The 22,655-nt window shown below is 48.8% G+C and overlaps 1 protein-coding gene across 2 annotated transcripts in view; it reads right to left on the bottom strand.

Moving 5' to 3' along the window:
- HIRA (histone cell cycle regulator) overlaps window positions 1-22,655 on the bottom strand; it is a 436,977-nt gene that overhangs the window by 183,243 nt on the left and 231,079 nt on the right. For both annotated transcript variants that reach the window (XM_086942648.1, XM_086942649.1), the window contains exon 10: window positions 1,170-1,240. In XM_086942648.1, the coding sequence (XP_086798774.1) occupies window positions 1,170-1,240 (71 nt within the window). The remainder of the gene's footprint in view (window positions 1-1,169; window positions 1,241-22,655) is intronic.

Genomic DNA, 22,655 nt, shown 5'->3' with positions numbered 1-22,655 from the left:
GTGGGCTGGTGCATAGTGCAATGGTGCCAAGGTTAGCCAATGAGGCTAAGGGGCACCTCGGTTGGTGGCTGCTCACGGGCAGACCACGGGGTGTTGGGAGGCAAGCTCCTGGAGTTAAGGTAAGGACAAAGGGAGGTTCCAGGTCGGCACCAATCCTACACCACCAGAGGCGCTCGGGCGGCCAGGTGCCGGGTGCTTCGGTGGTGTCGGGTGCCCAGTGCTTTCCTATGGAGGCTGCTGGTCGAGGAAAAAGGCTGCAGGCTGGAGCCAGAAGACAGAAAAAAGGGAACCAACGTCTAGAGGGTGACGTTGGAGAGTTGCTGGACACCGTTGGTCGGGCAGCCCACGGCTCAGGGGCTGTGGATGAAGGGGTGTCTTTTCGTGTAGGGGTCTTCTCCACGGTTCCGGTCAGGAGGAACCATCAGGAGGAAACTGCAGGCATCGAGGAGAAGGACAGAGGTCGGCCAATGCTAGTTCCAACTCGCTTGAGCCCGGTGCGTCAGGTGCAGAGTGGTGAGGACTTGCAGTTCCAGCTAGATCTGTAGTCTTGGGTTGTTGTTGGACAATTCTGGTGTCCACTGTAGACACCAGAAGGCAGAGTTCTTGGAAGCTTCTGGCTGCATGACTCGCCAGTCTTTAGCTTGCTGGGGTTCCAAAGCAGGAAACAGGCGGTAGGGCTGGGGGCCAAAGCAGTGGTCATCGTCCTCTTCTCTGCAGCATGGCTCTTCAGGCCTCATTCTTCTTATCGAGTCGAATCTGAATTCTTGGTTCAGAGCTGCCCACTAAAGACTGTATTTAGGGGGTGTTTTAGGGGCCTCGAGGTAGTAGCTAATGGGCCTTAACTGTCGCTAGGGTGACAACCCCCTTAGGGTGTTCAGGGCCGTGGGGGAGTGGGCACCATCTCTAACCCTGATTGGAGGGTCCATGTCAAGTGCAAGCACTGAAGAGCAGGCTTCACCTCGCAGAGGTGGGCACACCTTCTGGGCTGTCCTGATTTTCCAGCCTGTCTTCCTGCGGAAAAGGGGGTGAGACAGAAAGGGGGACTGCTCCTGCTAGCAGGACCAGTCCCCCCCCAAAGATGCTGAGCCCATTCAATGTCCAGTGAAACAGAAGCAGAACAAGTTTCTTAACCCTCATAAAATATTTTATAATTATATGAAAGCTCTTACCATGAGATATCCATGATGGACTTATCGAACAGCTCATGCACAACAACTAAAGGCCTTTTCAAACACGTCAGCTATAAAAGGAATAAAAGAGAGAAAAAGTTAAATACATTTTAGGACAGTCTTTCATTAAGAAATACAGACCTAGAGGCATACAGTTTCCTCATGTGTAAATGATTATCCTAACAACTGAGAACCATAAGGGGATTTCAGTGTTCTTATGAAAGTGGCAAACATCTCGGAAATCTGAATAAACAAAGATGCCTCATTAAAAATCAATTTTCCTATGGGCTTTCCTAAGAGGCTGGAATTCCGGTAAAATAATTGCAGGCTTTTAGAAATTTTAAGGCCACACTTTAACTTAAAATTATGACCAAACTACACACGTTGATCTTTCCTACCAAAAGTGCCTTCTTAACTAGGTTATGCTGATTGGAGAGGAAAATGTTACTTACCAATATGCATCTGTTCTTGGTATGTAGAGCTGCAGAGTGGTACACTATGCATTAGATCGCCACCTGGTGTTGGGCTCGGATGATTGCAGGTTGTTTCTTCTTGGAGAAGTCTGTGTAGTGACTCCTCCCTTGGACAATACTGCGCTTGGGCATCGGCTCCATCCTTAGATTGTTTTTCGCCATGATGGGAAATGATGGAGTTAGTAGAGATACAGTAAGAAAAAGGATGTCCATGCGTGTGCAGCTAAGTAAGATGAGAACTGGAATAGATACAAGTCCGGAGAGCGTTTACGACTCTGCAGTTCTACATGCCAAGAACAGATGCATACTGGTAAGTAGCATTTTCCATTCGAGGCATATGAGCTGCAGATCGTACACTATGCATCGATTGTGCAGCAGTGTCTCCCCTAGCGGTGGTCGCTTGTATCCATTGCAGTAGTCTGAAATAGTGTTCTAAGGACAGCCTGGCCTACTGCAGCTTGCTGCTTGGCTTGCACGTCAACACAATAGTGTTTAGTGAAGGTGTGTGGTGTAGACCATGTTGCTGCCTTACATAGGTCCTCCAGTGGTATATTTCCTAAGAAAGCCACAGAGGCTCCTAGTTTGCGCGAGGAGTGTGCTCTAGGAGGAACTATTAGTGTGCCTTTAGCTTTTTGATGCAAAAACCACAGTTGATGGACAGAATGCAGAACAATGTCATACATTCACCCCAGTACAGAGATCTGGGCCTAAATCCATCGTTTTTTTGCACTCCACACCACCCCAGTTCAGACATGGCTATATGCAAATCAGTCTGACCCTGTGCCTCATGGGAACAGTCCAGCTCAAAGTGCCAAACCATGCCTTCCCTGGACCGGAAACAAGCTTCCGAGGACCGGTTTCTGGCATTCCAGCCGTCTTCAGCCCGGCTTGCTTGAATCCAGTGGTGTGGAGAGCATGGGGCTCACGTCTGAGCATGCCCATCTCACTCGGGGTGACAAATGGCAATCCCACCTTTGGAGATAGGGTTGCCTTTGTGTGGAGGCGAGAAAGATACAAACAATCGTTTCGTCTTTTTCTAAAGGATTTAGTTCTATCTATGTAGTATAGTAGAGCTCTTTTAACATCTAACGTATGTAAGGCCCTTTCTGCTACAGAGTCTGGGTTTTGGAAAAACACAGGTAACTCAACAGATTGGTTTAGGTGAAAATGTGAGATAACCTTTGGTAGAAATTTTGGATTAGATTTGAGAACCACTTTATTGGGATGTATTTGAAAAAAATGGTTCTTGTATAGTGAACGCTTGTATTTCACTTACTCTTCTGAGAGAGGTGATGGCAACAAGGAAAGCAGTTTTCTATGTGAGAAATTGCAGTTCACATTTATGCAGAGGCTCAAAAGGGGGTCCCATGAGTCTCGTAAGCACAAGATTTAGGTTCCATACTGGGGAAGGTGGCAGCCTGGGAGGGATTATTCTCTTTAATCCTTCCATGAATGCTTTGATTGCAGGTACGCTAAAAAGAGATAGGCGTTGCCTGTTTTGTAAATAGGCTGCAATTGCTGCAAGATGTAGGCGTATGGAAGAGTATGCCAAATTAGACCTTTGTAGATGTAAAAGGTAACAAATGATATTCTGGATGGAGGCATCCAGTGGATCAATGCGATTAGGTTTGCAATAAATTGCAAATCTTTTCCATTTAGCGGCATAACACACTCTGGTAGTAGGTCTTCTGGCCTCTTTAATGATATTCATGCAATCTGGTGGTAGGTTGAGATAACCAAACTAAGACTTCAGGAGCCAGATCGCCAAATTCAGTTGGTTTGGGTCTGGGTGTCTGATTTCTCCATGGTTCTGTGTTAACAGCGAGGGTGTGAGCTGTAACTTCTGATGTGGAACCAGGGAGAGGTCTAGTAGTGTGGTGAACCACGGCTGGCGAGCCCACGTGGGAGCTACTAGTATGAGCTTGAGAGACTGTTGTTTGAGCTTGCGCACCACTAGTGGAATGAGGGGGAGAGGCGAAAAAGCGTACGCAAATCAGCCTGACCAGTTCATCCATATTGCATTGCCCTTGGACCGTGGGTGTGGGAACCTGGCGGCGAAGGTTCGGCATTTTGCATTTTCGTGGGTGGCAAACAGGTCTATGTGTGGGTACCCCCACTGTTGGAAGAATGTCTGAAGAACTTGTGGATGTAGCTCCCATTCGTGAATCTGTTGTGACTGACGACTTAACAGATCCGCTATCTGATTGTGAACCCCTGGAAGGTGTTCCGCTAACAGATATATGTTTTGGGGAATGGCCCATCTCCAAATGTTCTGTGCGAGCTGGGACAGTCGCAGAGAGTGTGTCCCCCCCTTTTTTTTTGTATATAGTACATCACTGTCATATTGTCCGTCTGGATTAAGACAGCTTTGTTCTGTACTTGAATTTGAAAAGTTTTGAGTGCTAAGAATATCGCTAGCAGCTCTAGATGGTTGATATGGAACAACTTTTGTTGGTTGTTCCATCGACCTTGAGTAGTATGGTGTAAGAGATGGGCTCCCCCATCCTGTGAGGGATGAGTCTGTTGTGAGCACTATCTGTGGAATAGGCTCGAGGGACGGCCGTCCTCTTGTCAAGTTTTTGGTGTTCCACCATTGCAGAGAGCGATGCGTACGGCTGTCTACCAACACCAGGTCTGTGAGCTGACCTTGAGCCTGATTCTACTGTTGTGCCAGACATTCCTGTAATGGATGTATTTGCAGTCTTGCATGTGGTACTATGAAGATGCAGGATGCCATCATGCCTATTAACCTCATGAACACTCTTGCCTGGAGAGACTGCTGGTGTTGGAAAATGGAGACTAAGGCTTGAATGCTCTGTATCCTGGCTGGACTGGGATACGCTAGAGCTGTAGACGTGTTTATGGTAGCTCCTAGATACTGATGCACGTGCGAAGGCTCTAGGTGTGACTTTGTGTAGTTGATCGTAAACCCTAAGTTGTGCAACAGTTGAATTGTCTGCTGAGTGTGTTCTACACATTGGTGGAATGACTTGGCTTTTATGAGCCAATCGTCCAGATAAGGGAAGACGTGTATCTGTCGTCTTCTGAGATGTGCTGCTACTACTGCTAAGCACTTTGTGAACAACCTTGGTGCTGTTGTGACACCAAACGGAAGGACTTGGGAAAAGTCACCTATATCGTGACTAGAAAGACTTCTCCAAGAAGACAACAACCTGCAATCATCCAAGCCCAACACCAGGTGGCGATCTAATGCATAGTGTACGATCTGCAGTTCATATGCCTTGAACAGAATGTTTCATGGTGTCAAATGCACGCTGCTAGAAAATACCACCATTCGCATGAAGTGCTAGCTTTGTAGCTAATTAATGAGATGTTTGTGAGTCACAAATAATGTATGCCCCCTCACATCCTTGCACAAAGATATCTGTACATTGCTTTACCCAGACTACTTGTAGGAAATGTCTCTTACTTTTGACAGAAATACTCATTTCTGAACTTCACACACAACCGATGTCTACTCCTCAAGTTAGAATTCTGTTGTACAAAGTAAAGACTCATATTAGGTAGCAGCTTCACTTTCAAATCTCTTAACAGTATTTATGTGATCCATCTTGGTCTTATATTTCCCAGGAGCAAAATAAAACAAGACTATTTTTCAGAAGCATATATGCAACTCACTTCTTGAAATAAAGACTATAGTCTTCAGTATTTTTACATTGATCAAGGTGGGTACTCTCTGTAGGAAGGTACCTCCTGACTATGGTTGCCCCCAACTTTTTGCCCTGTGTTTTAGCTGGTTTTTGACATAGTCGACCTGGGACCCTGCCAATCAGGACCCCAGGCCTACTGCTCTCTCTGTAAAATGGATTCCATGTACCTTAAGTACATTTCCAATTGGTACTGGGCCACCTTATCAGACCCTGTAACTCAGGGCATAGGTGTACCCAGGGCCTACCAGGGGCTGAAGCATGTATTATGCCACCCCTGGCTGGCCTCCAAATCTGACACAACTGGCTGCACGACAGCTGGGGCCACGTGGCGTACTCGCCCGTTGCTGTAGGTGTAGTATCCCTATACCTAACCTTAGAATGGACACCGAGTTCCTCTCAGTCACTCCTATGGCAGGCCTTGACAATCCTGAAGGCAGAATGCATGGAACCGTGTGAATTGGGCTCTGGCACGAGCCGAGCCCGGTTGCAGCTTGCGGAACCAAGACCCAATGGCTGTTCCATGATAACGCGTATCATATCGGTAACTTCGGTATTGCGTTATCAAGACATGTCGAGTAAGGTGTCATACGAATCGGGCTGCTGCCCCCTCACCAATTCTGGCGACGAGGTTAGCATTCCGCCCTCCTAGAGGGACACGACATGTACGTAACTGTGAACCCCGGTTAAAGTTAACTGAAGCCTCAGCTCCACAAAATGGACGCTGCCACCACAGACACGAGTCTGACCTCCTGCTGCTGGGAGTCCTTCCAGCAAGGAGAGCTTGGACAAAGGTTTTCCTGTCGAGGGCGGTGTTCGCACCGTCCCAGACAGGGTTTGTGTATTCTGGGTAGGTAGGACTTTGCAAGAAGGTGACTGCGGAGTGGCACCCCGGTGCTCACTACGCATCTGCCGGCTAGAACCAGTTCCAGGGGCGCGCAGCCCCTGACCTGGGGAAAGTCCAGCAGGGGGAGAGGGGTGTAACTACCCCCCTTCCTGGTCCCACCCTTACGGCAGGACCTAGTCATGTACCCACCCCTTTCTTTAGGATAAAGGCCGGAGCGGGGACCCTTCCAAATCAGATCATCTTTGAATCAAGAATACTTTCTACGAAAGGACTTCGAGACTCTGCTCAAGATGTCTCCCTTGTGGCTAAGGAGTAGTCACCCTGCACCCGCAGGCACCATCTAAGAACTCTGCGGTTTGCTGCAAGTCCTTCCTCAAGGATCCGACGGCCCAGCTCGACGAGAACCGGCTTCCCTGGCACCTCTGACCTCTACCCACGTCGTCAGCTCAGCTGAGATCTGTGGGTGCGACGAGACCTCGAGGGACCGGCCAGCATCAAAACCTGCACGCTTTCTTAGTCAGCACGACCATCGAAGCAATTCTCTGGTGAGTGCTCTGGGGTCCGAGAAGCCCCGACCCTGAGTAGCTCCAGCACGAAGTGCGGTCTCCCAGCATCTCCACGATCGCGTGGGGCCCCTCTGCTCGCTGCTCAGCACGTTGTCTGGTCACTAGCCGCTGGCTTGTGCCCTTCTTTGACGACATCCGACAACCAACGCTGCTGGTCTGGTTGCTCCGGACCAGCCCTCGCTCCCTTTTTCGAGAGGAGCACCCCGGACCCTCCTGGTACACTCAAGACGCCATCTTAGGCCCACCACGTGGCCCTGAGATCTGCCAAGGCTTGTTGCCCCAATCCTGGGCCCAGCGACGCCGACAGCATCAACCTTCGTGGGACAGCTCGCCCCTCCATCCTGGTCGCCGACAACGCCTCCTGGTCCGTGAGACTGCAGAGCCTAGCGTCGCACACTCACCTAGCCGAGGTGACGGCCAACCGGTGCCTTCCTGGTACCCTCTGACTACTGGCTAGTAGTACGAACTTGGTCCCCTCTGCTTTCAGGTATCAACGATCACTGATCCAGGCTTGGATCACTACGAACTATTCCTCACTGGTCGCCGGCCAGCAACTCCTTTTCTTCCGGCTCCTGGCTCGTCAGCGAAGACCCCCGACGCCTGTAAGACTTGTGCAGCCGCAGCCCTCGTGGCTAGGTAACTTCGGCATTTCGGTGCCTGCATAGCCTCCTTACTCTAGGGTCCCGAGTCCCTCGCTTCCGTCTTGCCTTATCGGGTCCGCCCGAGACCACTAAACTTTCCGTGCCCTCGGGCACTTGTTTTTAATTGTGTACTTGAAGTATTTTCTAAGAGCTTTTGTTCTGTGCTAAGTACCCTGTCCTCATAAAGAGTACAGGGCTGTTGTGATTCTAATAAATATACTGTTTATTTTCATAACACTTGTGTGGTGTCCTTTCACTTGGTGTTCAAGGGGTATGTGATGGTATTGCAGCTGGCTTAACACGCCCTCTAGAGTTTAGCCCGAAGACTGCTCGTATCCACGCTACTAGGATAGCTGGTCTAAGGTTGACTTACAACCAATCACCATATGGGTCGTTTGGAAAGATACATAGTGGTCGCTAGAATAGCGAATGCTGCATATCGGGCCAACTTCTCACACTCTCAAAATCGGATAAGTGAATAAACTACTGTAAATTGCATAGCTGGTAGTTCGTACTTTAACAAATCCGTGTTCAACGTTCTGTGTCTTTATAATGCATAGACATAACTAATTAAGTGATGTTGATGATGGGGAGGGTGGTGAGAATAGCTTTGAAAAACGTAGATATCAATTGTGAATAAATAATTGCTGTGCTAGGTCCTGAAACAAGCTGTCAGTGTCCCACCGATGGGTAGCAGGATTGTGTCCTCATAAAGACATGTTAACCTATTGTTAACATTGAATGTTTCTGATCAAATCGAGCTTGTGACTGAAGGTATGATATTAGCCTTCCCCCTCTGTTCAAGCCTCTTCAAGTAAGAGTGGCTTCCGAGTTAAGAGTTAAACAGTAAAGTATGAAAGTGAATTTTCTTTGACTAATTGTTTTGCTGATCAGTCACTTTAGCAAGGCAAATTCATATACACTTGAGAGTCCTTGAATTGCACACACAATGGTCCTGTTGATTGTTCTTAACTTCTGAGCCTGACCCTTCACCTTGGCATCTTAAGAAGACTGTTTTCAACTCTGGACAGTAGCATATTGTGCTACAATTGGGAAGCATAGGCTAATTCACCACTAGGATGGCCCTACTCTGTAAAAATGTTAAGTTTAATAAATGGCTTGGCAAATGTTTAAAGTTCCTAACACACTAGGAGATCTTTGCAGACAACCAATGCGGGGGACATAAAAATTGCTCTTGCCATCCAACCAAAACCTAAATCTCAAAACAATTAAAATCCTTAGTGTAGGAAATTGGGTTTTTAATGCAGTCCTCCACACCCCCTTCCCACACACACACACACACACTTTTTGCCTGGTATTTAATGCACCTTTGACTGAAGTTTACAGAGTTCCTGCTAATCAGGTACCCAGTACCAGTGTTCTTTCCCTGAAAATGTACAATAGTTTCCACCAATTGGCAATATCGTTCGCACTCTCGTTAAGTCTCTAGTAAATGGTACCCCTGGTACCTAGAGTGTGAGGTACTAAAGAAGGTTCTCTCAGAGCTGCAGCACGAATTGGGCCACCCTTAGTGACTCCTCGCCAAACACATGAAAGACTTGCACTGCCGAACGCGTGTTTTTGTTCATCCAAAAGTGAAAACATGACATGGCACACATCCCTGTTAGCCCCACAGCAGGCCTAAAGTAAGGTGCCTAATATTACATGTGAGGGCACACCTGCATGAGCACATATGCTTCTGTCCTGGTCAGTTACATTACTGCCAGTGCAAGTAAACAGGGAAGCCATTTAGAACATGACCCTGACTCTGGTGAAAACGGGTTCCCCAGCTACATGATGGCTTCACTGAAAATAGGGATGTTTGGTATCAAACCTCTCGTATTAATAAACCAACACTGATTCCAGTGTTGGATTTATTATTACATGCAACCAGAGGGCACCTTAAAGGTGCCCCCTTGATACCCTACCAGCCTCTGGTGTGTTGGTTGACTTGTCTCTGCCAGCCTGCCACCCGAAACAGATTCCTGACCTCCAACGATGAGGGCTATTACTCTCAGAAGGTCAGTAACAAAGCTTGCATGGGAAGAGGGTGTTTAAATCCCCTCCCTCAAATTGCCCTACTGATCAGCACTCCTAGGCCGGTGAGCTTCAAATGAGCTCCTGCCTTTGAATGTGAACTTCCCAGAGGAAATGGTCATGTAGGGGGCCTAGTAACCCCAAGGGTCAGTAGCCTATTGGCTACCACCCTACACTCCCCTAACAACCCTAACTTCAGTATTTAGGAGAGCCCCTCGTACCAGGAAATCCCATCCTGCCGACCTGAAAGAAGAAGACGGACGTAAAGATTTGCAAAAGCAAGAACTGAAGCCTCAGAATCTGACTTGGCGCCAATCCTGCTGGCCTGCCTGCCTGCGGACTTCGACAACTGCGCTGCAGCTGCTGAGTCCCCAAAGCTTGGGAGACCTGCTAGAACTTCATCCAGGAACCAATACCTCCTGAGAGGTAGCGGACCTGCTTCCCCACATTCTGAGGATAACCAAATACGCCTGAGAGGACTTCGGGATCGTAGACACCGAAACCTGAAGACCCCACAGCACCTGTCGCTTCAAGCCACAGTTGAAGTGGGCTAACAGTATAATTGTGGTCCCCAGCCCTCCAGAGACCGAGTCCATAATGGTTTAGCTCCCAGTGAACTTTCCAACTACACCTGCAGCTTCAGCAAGCAGGCCTCCTCTATCGCGACTGCTACCAGTAAGGAAGACCAGATGCCTGAAGATACCTCCTCACTGGTCACCCCTGGTCCGTGTAGAAAAGAACCAAAGGTGTCCCTATGTCCCCGAGCACCATGAGGCCTGAGCCCCCCTGTTAGTTCAGCCCGACTGGCTTCCCAGTCCGAGCCTCTTTATGCGAAGTCCAATCCCCATAGAGGAACATTGGGCACCGAACCCTGTTTTGCACCTCTGCAACCGGCCGCCCTAGTGCCGCTAGTGGTGTTCTGCTGATGCTGTCTTTAAAAAAAAAAAATTCTTAAAGAACTTTATTCTTAGCCGTGTTGTCATCAGACAAAACATTACAGTAAATATCGTCAATGCAACAGCCGGGTTTTGTATTTTCACCCCAGTGCAAACTCCCATATCGTACAATAGTGACATTCATAGAGTACCATAGATTGATACATCAACTTTTGTTGCATAACGTCATATTATCTACATCATGAGGTAATGTCATATTGTCGATCAAACAACCCACCACCCTCCCCCCACCCTCTTCCGTACTGAAACTAGTCGGCTCCTGGCTGTCCATCAGTGGCAAACGTCTAATAGGAGAATCAACAAGCATTTGCAATGCAATAGGTCTCGCATTAGGAAAGTTTGAGCTATTGGTATTGTAAATGGCAAAGTTGTTATTTATGTTTTTTTTTTAAATACCTAAATTAATAGCTTTGTCATTTACAATGCCAATAGTTATAACTTTTGCAAATGTGATACCTATAGCATTTGTAATGCAATATTTTTTGTATTTACATGACTTAGATGTATTGATATTACAAATAACAATGGCGTTTAATTTTTTTAAATAACTAATACTTAAATAAAAGTTATTGTAATTTATAATGCCAATAGCTTAAACTTTTCTAAAGAACTTTTGTGAAATTATGTTCAGTGTATCAGAGAGCGCAATAATACGAGATCAGTGTGAGATCCTGAACACACCTGCTGCCAAGATGGATACCGCCCAGGCTCTCTGTGACTCCATCCACAAATGTGTGAGGGGGGTCTCAGTGTGGGGAGCTCTAACCAGCTGAGGACAACCAGCAACTAGTACCAGATATTCGGCCTCTCACACCATGTCCTATTCCCACAAAAACCTTACATTTAGATTTAATCTGAGGGTGGGAACGGGGGTGCTCTTTCACTGTGCCTGGGCCAACCCTCAGTCTTTTTGCTGAGAAGAATTTGGGAGGTCTTGTCCTTTTTTTAAAGCTTTGACAATCTAGCTCTTCACTGAGACCCCTTCTGGGGTGCCCCAGCATTTTACATAAAAGTAATGAAATAACTTGGGGTTGCAACATCACTCACAGTTGTCAGAGCTTGGAGATTCCCTCCAAGTGGTTATTACAACTGCATTTGTTTATACATAATATACAACATAGCCACATTCTGCTTACACTGCTTAAGTGTCTAAGCTCTCGTTTCTGTAGCAAGATGAGAACTCAAACTCAAGCTCAAACATGACAGCAAAAAGTAGGTACTTCAAAAGCAGAACATGTGGACTTCTAAAACAAGCATATCGTAGCGCATTAATAAGATACAATCCACAGTCATCTAGAAACATCCTCAAACTGAGTCTCGGCTGTCCATGCATACGAACAATTGATTCTTCCAACTCTCACATTTTGGGGCGCCTCCGGAGAAGCTTCAATAGGTTAAACTACCAACCTGCGGGCACCAATATGTAAATTTTTTAACCTCTATTAATAATTCACAACATTTTCTCCATACGCCTTTAAATATGAGGCTGATACTAACCTCGGGGCCAAGCATGACAGCAGGATCTGTGATTGTTGACATAACTTAAGCGCGTGCTGCAGTCCGCCGCCGGCCTGCGACCAGGAAGTCAGGCAGGCCGGGCGGGACAACCGGAAACAGGAAGTAGGAGGGCGGGAGCCTACCCCGCCTCCCACGGAAGAGCCGCGATTGTTTGGAACACAGGAGCAGGCAGGAGTCTACCCTGCGCCCCGGTGCCGAAGAAGGGAGGAAGAGTCCTGCTGCCGGTGAGAGCCGCTGCACCAAGGAAGCCGGTGAGTGGGGCTTCGCCTTGTTGCTGGGCTGCGAGGGTGGGGGGCATGTGTGTGCGCGCGCGGCGGCGGCGGCGGGCTGTGTATGTGTATGTGTGTGAGCGTGCGTGTGTATGTGTATGTGTCTTGGAGTCTGTGTGTATGCGTGTGTGTGTGTGACTGTGGGGGGGGGAGGGGGTTGCCTGTCTGGGTGCCTGCGTGTCTGTGTAAGTGTGTGTGCGCGTGTGTGTGCATGCATGCGCGTTAGGCTGACTTGCTGGGAGTATGGGAGGGAAGTGCACGGCACGGCGCAGGACGGAACGTGCGCGTTCGCGCACCCAAATCTGCCTTCAAAAGCTTGTGACAGTTTCTTGTCCTCATTCCCCCGTGTCCGATAACTATAAGTCTCCGACCCTGGACGCATCCTTCGGATGCGAATTCCAGGGCGAGACCTAAAAAAGGATCCACCCTTATAGAAATGGAAAGAAATGTTCCTCCAGACTTCGTGAGTCTCCTACACTGATGGAAAGCACACAGCTTTGTTAAAATACCCCCACCCACCAAAAGGACCATTGGTGGCATCCTTCATCATCGGGGTCAGCATGCCACCATGGGTCCTTTTGGTGGGTGGGGGGGCATTTGAACAAAGCTGTGTGCTTTCCATCAGTGTAGGAGACACCCGAAGTCTGGAGGAACACTTCTTTAAGGGTGGATACCTTTGTTTGATACATATTGACTAGAGGAGGACGTATCCACCGCTTATGCTCTGTAAGCATTACCTCTTCAGTTAAAGGCCACCATGGGTGAATGTGTTAGAGTTGCCCTCCTGCTCGCCAAGAGGCAGATTACGTTCACTTGGGAAAGTAAATTTGCTCCGAAAATTAATGAGTGTATTAAGGACCTGGTATATTGCCGTGAACAGTTTGAACTATATGCTGAGGAACTGCCAGTAACATCCAGACCAACAGATATATGGGCCCCTCAAAGGGAATATGTGTTACTCCAGACTCCTACTGTCCCTACGAGGTGTTGAATGACAATCTGTAATACTGTGTTATAATGTTACCCTACATGCTTGTACTGCCTTGACAGAGTGGGGCCGCTCCAGTGCACTAATTGTATCATCTGATCTCCAATTGTACCTTTAAAAGATTTGTGTTACTGTGGATTTAGTTTGCACTGCTTGTCATGCAACTACGCTGTGTGATACTGAAAACTTCAATAAACAAATTTTAAAAAAGCATTACTTCTTCACTTCCCCTTTGGTTATTTGAATGCTCAGTAGACGTCCCCTGCACCCCACTGTCAGTTCGCTAATTAGGCCTCACAAGATGCACCTTTATCTTACGCCCTCCCTATCTGTGCAGCATCTCAACAGTCTCCAGCCCAATCTCGAACTCACCCACACAGAACTGCAATAGTACACCATTTCTAGGTCTTCAAATCAAACATGATGACAATAAACAGATAGTTACGCTGCACAGAAAGCCCACGGAGCGTAACACTGCACTGCAAGATAAGAGCTTTCACCCACGAGCCCTATGGGATGGATGGCCTTCCATTTCGCCCATTCTTAAGACTTCTTGCAGGAATTGCACCCTCAATCAAGAGTTTTCAAGGAAGCGCCCATTCTGTGTGAGAAGCTTCCAGGGAGTGCTTATCCCAGGCTCGGGCCTTGTAGAGCTAGGACAGTGGGAGCAACCTGGGGCACACGGACAGTCAGAGTAAGGGCCTTGTAGAACTAGGACAGTGTGAGGAGTCCAGGGCACGTGGGCACGGAACGCGAGGTGCTTGTGAAAAGTGTGAGAACCGCGGGGCACACGTTTAGACACGTGAAGGTCCTTGTGCGTACAAGGACACTGTGAGAAGCCCGGCCCAGGAGGACAGACAACATGAGGGGTTTAGGGGCATGAACAGGGGGAGGAGCTTGGAGACACTTCATGGGCAGCAAGAGAGGCGCTTGGAACAAAAGTGCAGATAGTGAGGTATAACATGCTGGGTGGGGAGCACGAGGCAAATGCAAACCCGCTGCGTGGACAGCGAGCCATGGCTGAGAGCACACGGACAGAGTGTGAACGGCCTGGGCACAGACAGGGTAAGGACCACAGGGCACATGCAATGGGAGGAGCTTGCTCATTCACGCAGGGCGCTGACCGCTGCCACCTTATTTCATCACATTCCATAGACATTACACCGAAAGTGCCTTAAGGCGCCGGAGTTCAGGCTGCGCGCTACATGGAAAGCATACTCTTACTTGCCGCCTCTGTGTCGTCTCGTGCTGTGCAGCCAGTGGGGGCCCTGCTTGATAATGGCGCTACAGAAGAGGTCAGAGCGCCCACTTCCAATGCCTGTATCCCCCCCACCCCATTCCTGGAGGGCACCCCCGTGACGTGCTCGAGGTCCCAGAGAACAGGACTCTGTGTGCACTCCACCGAGGGGCCAAGGCAGCAACAAGACGTGCTTTGAGGCAACATTTCTCAGACAACCCTGCATCCAGTACGGATGCCGAGGAGAGACAGCCGGGATACTGTGCCAAGACAAGATACACTGTATGTGTAGCATAAGGAAAAACAGAACGAAAGAGAAGTGAAAGAGTGGCACAAACTGATGTATTTCATAAATCCCCATCATTTTAGTAACATTTGAAGGATGACCAACCCAGTGGGCGCGCACGTATATGAGCCTGTGCCTTGCGCCTTACATCTTTACATTATAACTTGCAAGTGTGTTTATTGTTATACTACGGTGTGTGGGGACGGGGCAATAACTGGTACAGCTTAAAAAAAATGCAATACCTATAGGGGAAAGTGGTTGTTTTCCGTACGCTCGAACTTTCTTTGTGCCAAAGTGAAGTATTTTCGCTGCACCACCAAAAGCTACGCACACACCGGAGATGAAATCTCTAAGATATCGCTGCACAGATGCCAGTGTCCTTGTGCGCACCATACAGTGGCACAAAAGCAATGTAAAAAAATAAATAAATACCGCAAGTCACCGCCTTCCGTCACTCTGCCGGCCTGCGACCAGGAAGTCAGGCAGGCCGGCGCGACAACAGGAAACAGGAAGTAGGAGGGCGGGAGCCTACCCCGCCTCCCACGGAAGAGCCGCGATTGGACGGAGCCGCCGTGTTTGGAGCACCGGAGCAGGCAGGAGCCTACCCTGCGCCCCGGTGCCGAAGGAGGGAAGAAGAGTCCTGCTGCCGGGCCCTGCAGCTGAGGAGAGCCGCCGCACGAAGGAAGCCGGTGAGTGGGTTGCTGAGCGGGGGAGGGGGGAGGCGGGGGAAAGCATGTGCGCGCGCGAGTGCGGGCGGGCGGGCTTTGTGTGCGTGCGTGTGTGTGACTGTGGGGGAGGGGGGTGTGCGTGTGTGTGACTGTGGGGGAGGGGTGTGTGTGTGTGTGTGTGAGCGAGTGTCTGTGTGCATGCGCTCGCCTGTGTGTGCATGCATGCAGAGGGGTGGGGGCTGCCTGCCTGCGTCTGTGCAAGGGCTGTGAGTTACTCTGCGCATGCGCGGGGACTCTGCGCATGCGCGGATCAGACGCGCGCTCCCGCGGTGAAAACTGCGAGCTCGTAACAGATTGGTGTCCTCATTCCCAGCATTCTCACTAACGGGCCACAATAGGTCTGAAGCAGACACCTTCAATGCTCACGCATTGAGGGTAGGTCTGCTCGACCTAAAAATGGGTTCCTTTCCGGTTAGCATAGGCGCTAACATGTGCCAACTCGTAGGGTATAATGACTTGTGGTTAAAGTTAGCGTGAGTGAGTGTGAGTGGGACTGGGGCGTACTGTTGTGCGGCATATGAAGTGTGACTGCTCTCATCTAACCCTCCCGCCCGTTGTCCCCCGTTTGTGTTCTGTCTTCCCCCTCCATTGTAATGAGCATAGTCTCCCATTCCTGGGATATAGGGAACTTCCTAAGGCCTCGTGTTTCTTCCCTCCGAAGTATCGTCCCCTCCGCCCGTCCCCACTTAAGCACTTCCGATTGCCAGAGGTGTGACCCAGGCGGCCTACGTGATTTCCACCTCATTGGTATTGTTCTAATTGCTAGTAGCAGAGCCAAATCCAGTAGTTTCAGTTGAGCCTTCAGTGTTTTGGGCCTTCTGCGCAATCCAAAGAGGCAGTACAGTGCCTCCTCAGGCACCGGGAGGTTCGTAACTGTTCTCAGTGTCCGGCACACTCCTGTCCAGTATCCCCGGAGTCGTGGGCAAGACCATACCATGTGAAGGAGCCCGGCCTCATCCTCGTCACAGCGCGGACAAGTATGGGGAGAATTCGGGAACATTTTATGTAGCAGAGTGGGGGTCAGGTATGCTCTATGCAGGACCACCCCCTGTATGAATTTGAACCGGACATTACGAATACCCGCCTGGGATGTTCTAAAATTGTGGTCTTTCTTTGTCGGAGAGGACTTGGTCTGTATCTTGTGCCCAAATGTGCTGGAGGGTGGTGAGTGATGCTGCAGCGTGTGCCCTAACTCCTGTATACAGCCATTGTACCAGATGCCCTCCCGATCCCATAAGGTACATTAAGTGTACCAGCTGGTGTTGTGGGGGTTGCAGGCGCTGGGGCACCCATCTGTGTTGTATGTAATGTGTGACTGTGGCGTGCAGCAGGTACATTCGAGGGGGGGCACCCGTGGCCTGTAAGAAGGCTTCGTGGGTGAGGAGATGATCATCAGCAAAAAAGTCACCCACTACCTCCACGCCCGACTCCTGCCATGGTCGTAGTACTCTACCGTAAGTCTACCCTGCGGCGTCGGAATGCCCAGTAACGGGATGTTGGGCGCATACGTCTCCGCCGAGGCCGTGTATGCTAGGGTCTTTCGCCAGACTTTCAGCGCCGTGTGAAGAAGCGGGTGGCATTCCGCAGGAATGCGGCTTCTGGGGAGGAGCAGGGTATGGAGCTCCCCACGCCTCAGTCTGTCAGTCGCGTAACCTATTTTGTGAAGGTTCCGCCCCTTCGTCCAATATGAGAGCCATTGAAGCTGGCTAGCATAGTAGTAGCCCCGAAAATCCAGAGCTCCCATCCCGCCGGCTCTGGTCCCCAGTTGTAGCTTATGTAGCCCTATTCGTCGCCTCCCCGCCCCCCAGATCAGGGTGGTCAGCAGGGAATTAAGAGCATCAAAGATAGGTTGAGGTAGAAACACTGGAAGGTTAACAAAGAAATATAATAGTCTGGGGAGCATTACCATTTTGGAGATCGCAATTCTGCCCATGACTGATAAGGGTAGCGTCGTCCAAAACCCCACAGAAGCTCGAAGTCTTGTTATGGCTTTCCTGATGTTCCCTTATATCTGATCTTCCTGCTGTCTGTAGACCTGAATCCCCAGATATTTAAATGTGTTGTGGGCTATAATCGTCGTGGGATAATTTTGGCGCCGAACCATATTACACCTGGGTCCGGAGTGACTCTGAAATAGAAGCCAGTGGACTTCTCGTGGTTTATATTTAGGCCTGAAACTGCAGAGAATCTCTCAAAAATGTCGTATATGGGGGCATGATCCGCCTCCAGGTCTCTGAGGAACAACAAGATATCGTCCGCGTAAATGGACAGTGGGTGCTGAGTGCCACCGCTTGGTATTCCTCTTTGCACTATCCCAGCCCTTAGTGCAATGGCCAAGGGTTACAGAGCCAGCACAAATAACAGCGGAGACAATGGGCATCCTTGTCTAGTGCCGCGGTGGATTGTGTATTTATCTGAAATATGTCGCCCCGTTCGTACCCTGGCCATGGGAGCAGTATAGCGCAATCTGATCCATGCCAGGAGGGAGGCCGGGAATCCAAACCTCTCCAAGGTCGAGAACATGAACGACCAGGTTAGGGAGTCAAAAGCCTGTCGGAGATCTAAGGCTAAGCAACTCGCCCTGGGCAGGTCCTGTGGAGTGGTCGCCATAAGTGCATGCAGTCGACGTGTATTCATAGAGGTGCTCTTGCCCGGGAGGAACCCACATTGGTCTCTGTGGACCAGAGTCGGGAGGTTGCAATCGCCGAGCTATCGCTTTACTGAGAATTTTGTATTCCGTGGCGAGCATGGACAATGGTCTATAATTCGTTAAGTCCAGGCTGTCCCTCCCGGGTTTTGGCAGGGAGACAACTAATGCCTGCATCGTGGAATCGGGCAGGCGGCCTTCTGTCAGTGCCACTCGATACACTCTCTCCAATATTGGCACCAAGATGTCCGAGTATGTCGCGTAGAACTCCACTGGGAGTCCATCCGATGTCTTTTTGCGGTTCAAGGATTTAATGGCCGCCCGGATTTCCTGTTGCATTATGGGACCTTCGAGTTCCCTTTGGGCGTCAGCGGTCAGGACAGGGAATGGGAGATCAGTCAAAAAGGCGGCGATCTGATCAGGGTCAACTACTGCAGGCTGTGTGTATAAAGCAGTCAAGTGATCATAAAATGCGCGGTTAATCTCCGTTTGCGTACCCACTATGTGTCCATCCTGTGTCCGTATCCTAGTTATCACCGGGATGTCTGGGTGCTCCCTAACCAGACGAGCCAGCAGCGCACCCGATCTATCCGCCTCTGCGTGCTGTCGGCGTAGATATTCCCTGTGGTCTATGGCGCGCAGTGTTTCAAGTGTGTCAGCATGTTCTATGTTCTCTAGCCGCAACTCCCCACGCTTGGTAGGGTCTAGCCCCACCTCACTTTCCAATTTCTTCAATCTATCTTCTATATCCTGCAGCTTCCTAAGGGTTTCTTGTCGGGCTCCTACCAACTGTCCAATCGCTGCCCCCCCGAACCACTACCTTCATGGCATCCCAAACCACCAAATTCGAGGAGGCGGTGCCCCAGTTCTCTAAGAAGTATTTATCTAGCGTCTCGGACATGGACGCTCTGAAAGGGCCATCCTCCAATAAAAGCGGATCTAGTCGCCAGGTGGGAGCCGGGGTAGGAACTCTGCCCCAAAGATAGTGAGTGTCAGGGGCCTATGATCAGAAAAGGTTTTTGCTAGGTATTCTGGACTATCAATCTTGGCAATCAGGGCCTCAGAGCACAAAAACCTGTCAATCCTTGTGTGGAGGGCATGTGTGTACGAATAATGAGAGTATTCCTTGCTCTCCGGGTGGGAGGCTCGCCAGGCGGCCCTCAGGCCCCAGCCAGTCGCCCAAGTGCAAAACAATTCCGTCAGTTTGGAAACTCCTGCCATTTGTAGGGGAGGGTGTGACCTGTCTTTGTCGATATTCATGATCATGTTCCAGTCCCCCCCCTAGTATCCAGGGGGTGTCCGTCCAGTCCGCTAGACCTAATTTCTTTAAGAATTTGTCCTGATCAAAATTCGGAGCATATACACATCCGAGTACTATAGGTGTATTGTCTAGCGTGCCCCTCACTACTATATACCTTCCTTGGTCATCTACTCTCTTTTCTACCTCAAGGAAGGGTGTACCATGTCTAATCCATATTGTCGCTCCCCTAGAGAAGTCGGAATATGTTGTAGTCAGAATTGTACCCCTCCATTTCCTCCTCATTTTTATAGCTTCAGAGGCAGTTAGGTTGGATTCTTGGATAAACGCAATCTGCGTGCGGTGACGCAGCAGAAATGCATGTATCCTGTGTCGCTTCTGGACCGCCCCAACCCTCTCACATTCCAGGTCGTGATTTTATACTTCCCCACTGCGTCAGCCATATTCATACGTGTACCTGACTTTGATCCGCAACCAGCCACCGGTTCGAACACCATGTGACCGCCACCAGGAAACTACCCTCCCCCCACCTAAAACACAAAAAAGAACTCTAACGGGGCAGCCTAAAAAACAAGCTGAGCCCAACAATGTAACAAAACGTAAAAGGACTAAGAATCCTGTGCATTCGCCATCGGGGGGTGGTCGAGCAGGATTAGTTACTTACCTGTAATCCTAGTTCTCTTCCAGGGGTATACTCATTAAAGTCATAAGCACTGAATTATCTCCGCCCATGAGCGTGAACCCGGAACACATAAACAATATACATATATATGTGTAAATATAACCAAAAGTACATAGTACTAACTAATTATACACATATACATGTATAACAACCATAATATGCAGCCTAACATTAATACATAGGCTAATCAAACCAAACCTTACACACGTTCTGAAGCATGATAATATGCTGTATATAAATGCAATAAACAGGCATGAGCCTAAAATGCATTTCATAACCATGAGAAACCTTTTATTTTCATCAAAGAACCTGTTGTAAACAGTTATTAGCCTAAAAGGCTGCATATGAAAAAATGTCTGTGTACAGAAAATCAGACTGGCACCCTGCCTTTAAGGCACCAGAGAATCTGCACACTTTGCCTTTAAGGCCTCCAGGAGAACTCTGTTCCCATCATACACCACAGGTGACAGTTAGGTCAGTTCTTTTGTACGGTACAGTAAACTTTAGCAGGAATCTGCACTTAAAACCTTCATAATACATATTGAAACGATAAACCTCAATGCTACTGCTCACCCGGGGAGGCGGGAGGGTGCTTATGACTTTAATGAGTATACCCCTGGAAGAGAACTAGGATTACAGGTAAGTAACTAATCCTTCTCTTCCAGGGGATACTCATTAATAGTCATAAGCACTGAATAGAGTAGCAAGCTCATACCCACCAGGAGCGAGCGAACAGATAAATGCATAGCCACACTTTATAACCACAGTGTTTAACTAGAAGTAGCAAACACATTTCTGAGTGATGCCTGTCTCACTTGCGCATCAGTCTGTGCATCAGAATCCAAACAGTAATGGCGTGTAAACGTATGCACTGAACGCCAAGTAGCTGCTTTACATATCTCTGACATATCCACATTCCTAAGGAGAGCTGTGGTAGAAGCTTTCCCCCTCGTAGAATGAGCCCTAGGTCTACCTGATAACGACTTGTGGGCTAGCTGATAAGCCAGTAAGATACATGACACTATCCATCTAGAAATGGATCTCTTGGATGCTGCCAAACCAGTATTCGTAGGACCATAGTTCACAAACTGACAGTCCGTGTGCCTCAAAGACTTTGTTTTATCTAAGTAAAATTTCAAAACCCTTTTCAGATCTAATGAATGTAGAGCCCGTTCAGCCGGACTCGAAGGGTTTGGAAAGAAAGTAGGCAATGTTATAGATTGGTTAATATGAAAATCCGACACCACTTTAGGCAGGAAAGAGGGATGAGTCCTGAGTACCACTCTGTTTCCATGAAAAACTGTGTACGGTTCATTACAACACAAAGCCTGGATTTCGCTCCACTACGAGCAGAAGTGATGGCCACCAGGAACGCTACTTTCCAAGATAAGTGTTGTAAAGACGCTTTATGTATGGGCTCAAAGGGGGGGCCCATTAACTTAGTCAGCACCACATTAAGCTCCCAAGGTGGAAAAGGAGACCAGACTGGAGGAAACACCTTCCTCAACCCCTCCAGAAAATCCTTCACAACAGGCATCCGAAAGAAAGATACCTGTTTTGGCGACTTTCTATAAGCCGTTATTGCAGCAAGATGAACATTGATGGAACTAAACTGCAAACCAGATTCAGCAAGGTAAAGAAGATAAGGCAAGATCACCTGTTCTTTTTTTTGTTTTTTTGTTTTTGAAAACCTTTATTTGTGTAGATGGTTGCATACAAATACGGGCCTACAACACAGAGGCCGGCCACAGAACAAACTGGAAAGCACCAATATAAAAAAAAAGTACGGAGTGGTTACGCAATACTACACAATGCTGCGAGTCCATAATGCTAACTGAGTGTAACCCCCCGGCACAGGATCACAGAAGGTTAATTTTATGTGAAAAGAATAAAGGATCGGTTGTACAATAAGCGTCCTGGTGCACATGGCAGGGAACAGAGCCAACAACATTATAATAGGGAATCCATAGATCTGTCAACAGAATAGTCCAAAGCGTTCAAGCCATAGATGCCCTTGCAATTCTTCTTCGGTCAGTGTCCACCCGCAACCTCATGTGCCCAAAGACAAGCAGAACATCACTCTCATAATAGTCAAATTATCGGTGAGACGGATAAAGTTGCAATCATTATACAGCCCAACCCGGAGAGTAAAAGAAAACGAAAATACTAGAAAAAAGGAAAAGGTGACTCCACGTTACAGTACCCGCCCCACGGCGATAATGGCGATCAACAATCCAGACAGCAAACATTCTTAGGGGCGGGGCGGCTAAGTCAGGATAAGCAGAACCTGAAAGTACCATATTATATAGGAATACCCAATCCTCCCCCCCCCCAGGCACTCACCCCGCGGGAATCACGCACAGTCATGGAGACCCAAGAGAAGGACACAAAAGAGCCATAGAAACAAGTAACTATCTAATAGACCCCAATCCACCCGCCCCACCCTGCACCCCTGCAGAAGGCTATGGCCTACCCCTCCCAGCAGCGTGCCTGTCGCCCTAAACATGAGCCCGAAATATAGAATGAGATAATATAGGGAAAGGGAAAGAAAACAGATAAAAAGGGAAAAAAGAAAGCCAGGGGGGAGGATACCATGTAACAAGGCGCACGGCCCCCACCTCCCGCCCATACAAACAAGTAGTGCAGCCCAAAACTAAACTGGCATGTTTTCAGGTAGCCATACAT

This window comes from Lissotriton vulgaris, chromosome 11 (assembly GCF_964263255.1).
Source record: "Lissotriton vulgaris chromosome 11, aLisVul1.2, whole genome shotgun sequence".
NCBI lineage: Eukaryota > Metazoa > Chordata > Amphibia > Caudata > Salamandridae > Lissotriton > Lissotriton vulgaris.
Note: the sequence above shows the minus strand (reverse complement) of the source record. Positions and strands in the feature narration are given on the sequence as shown.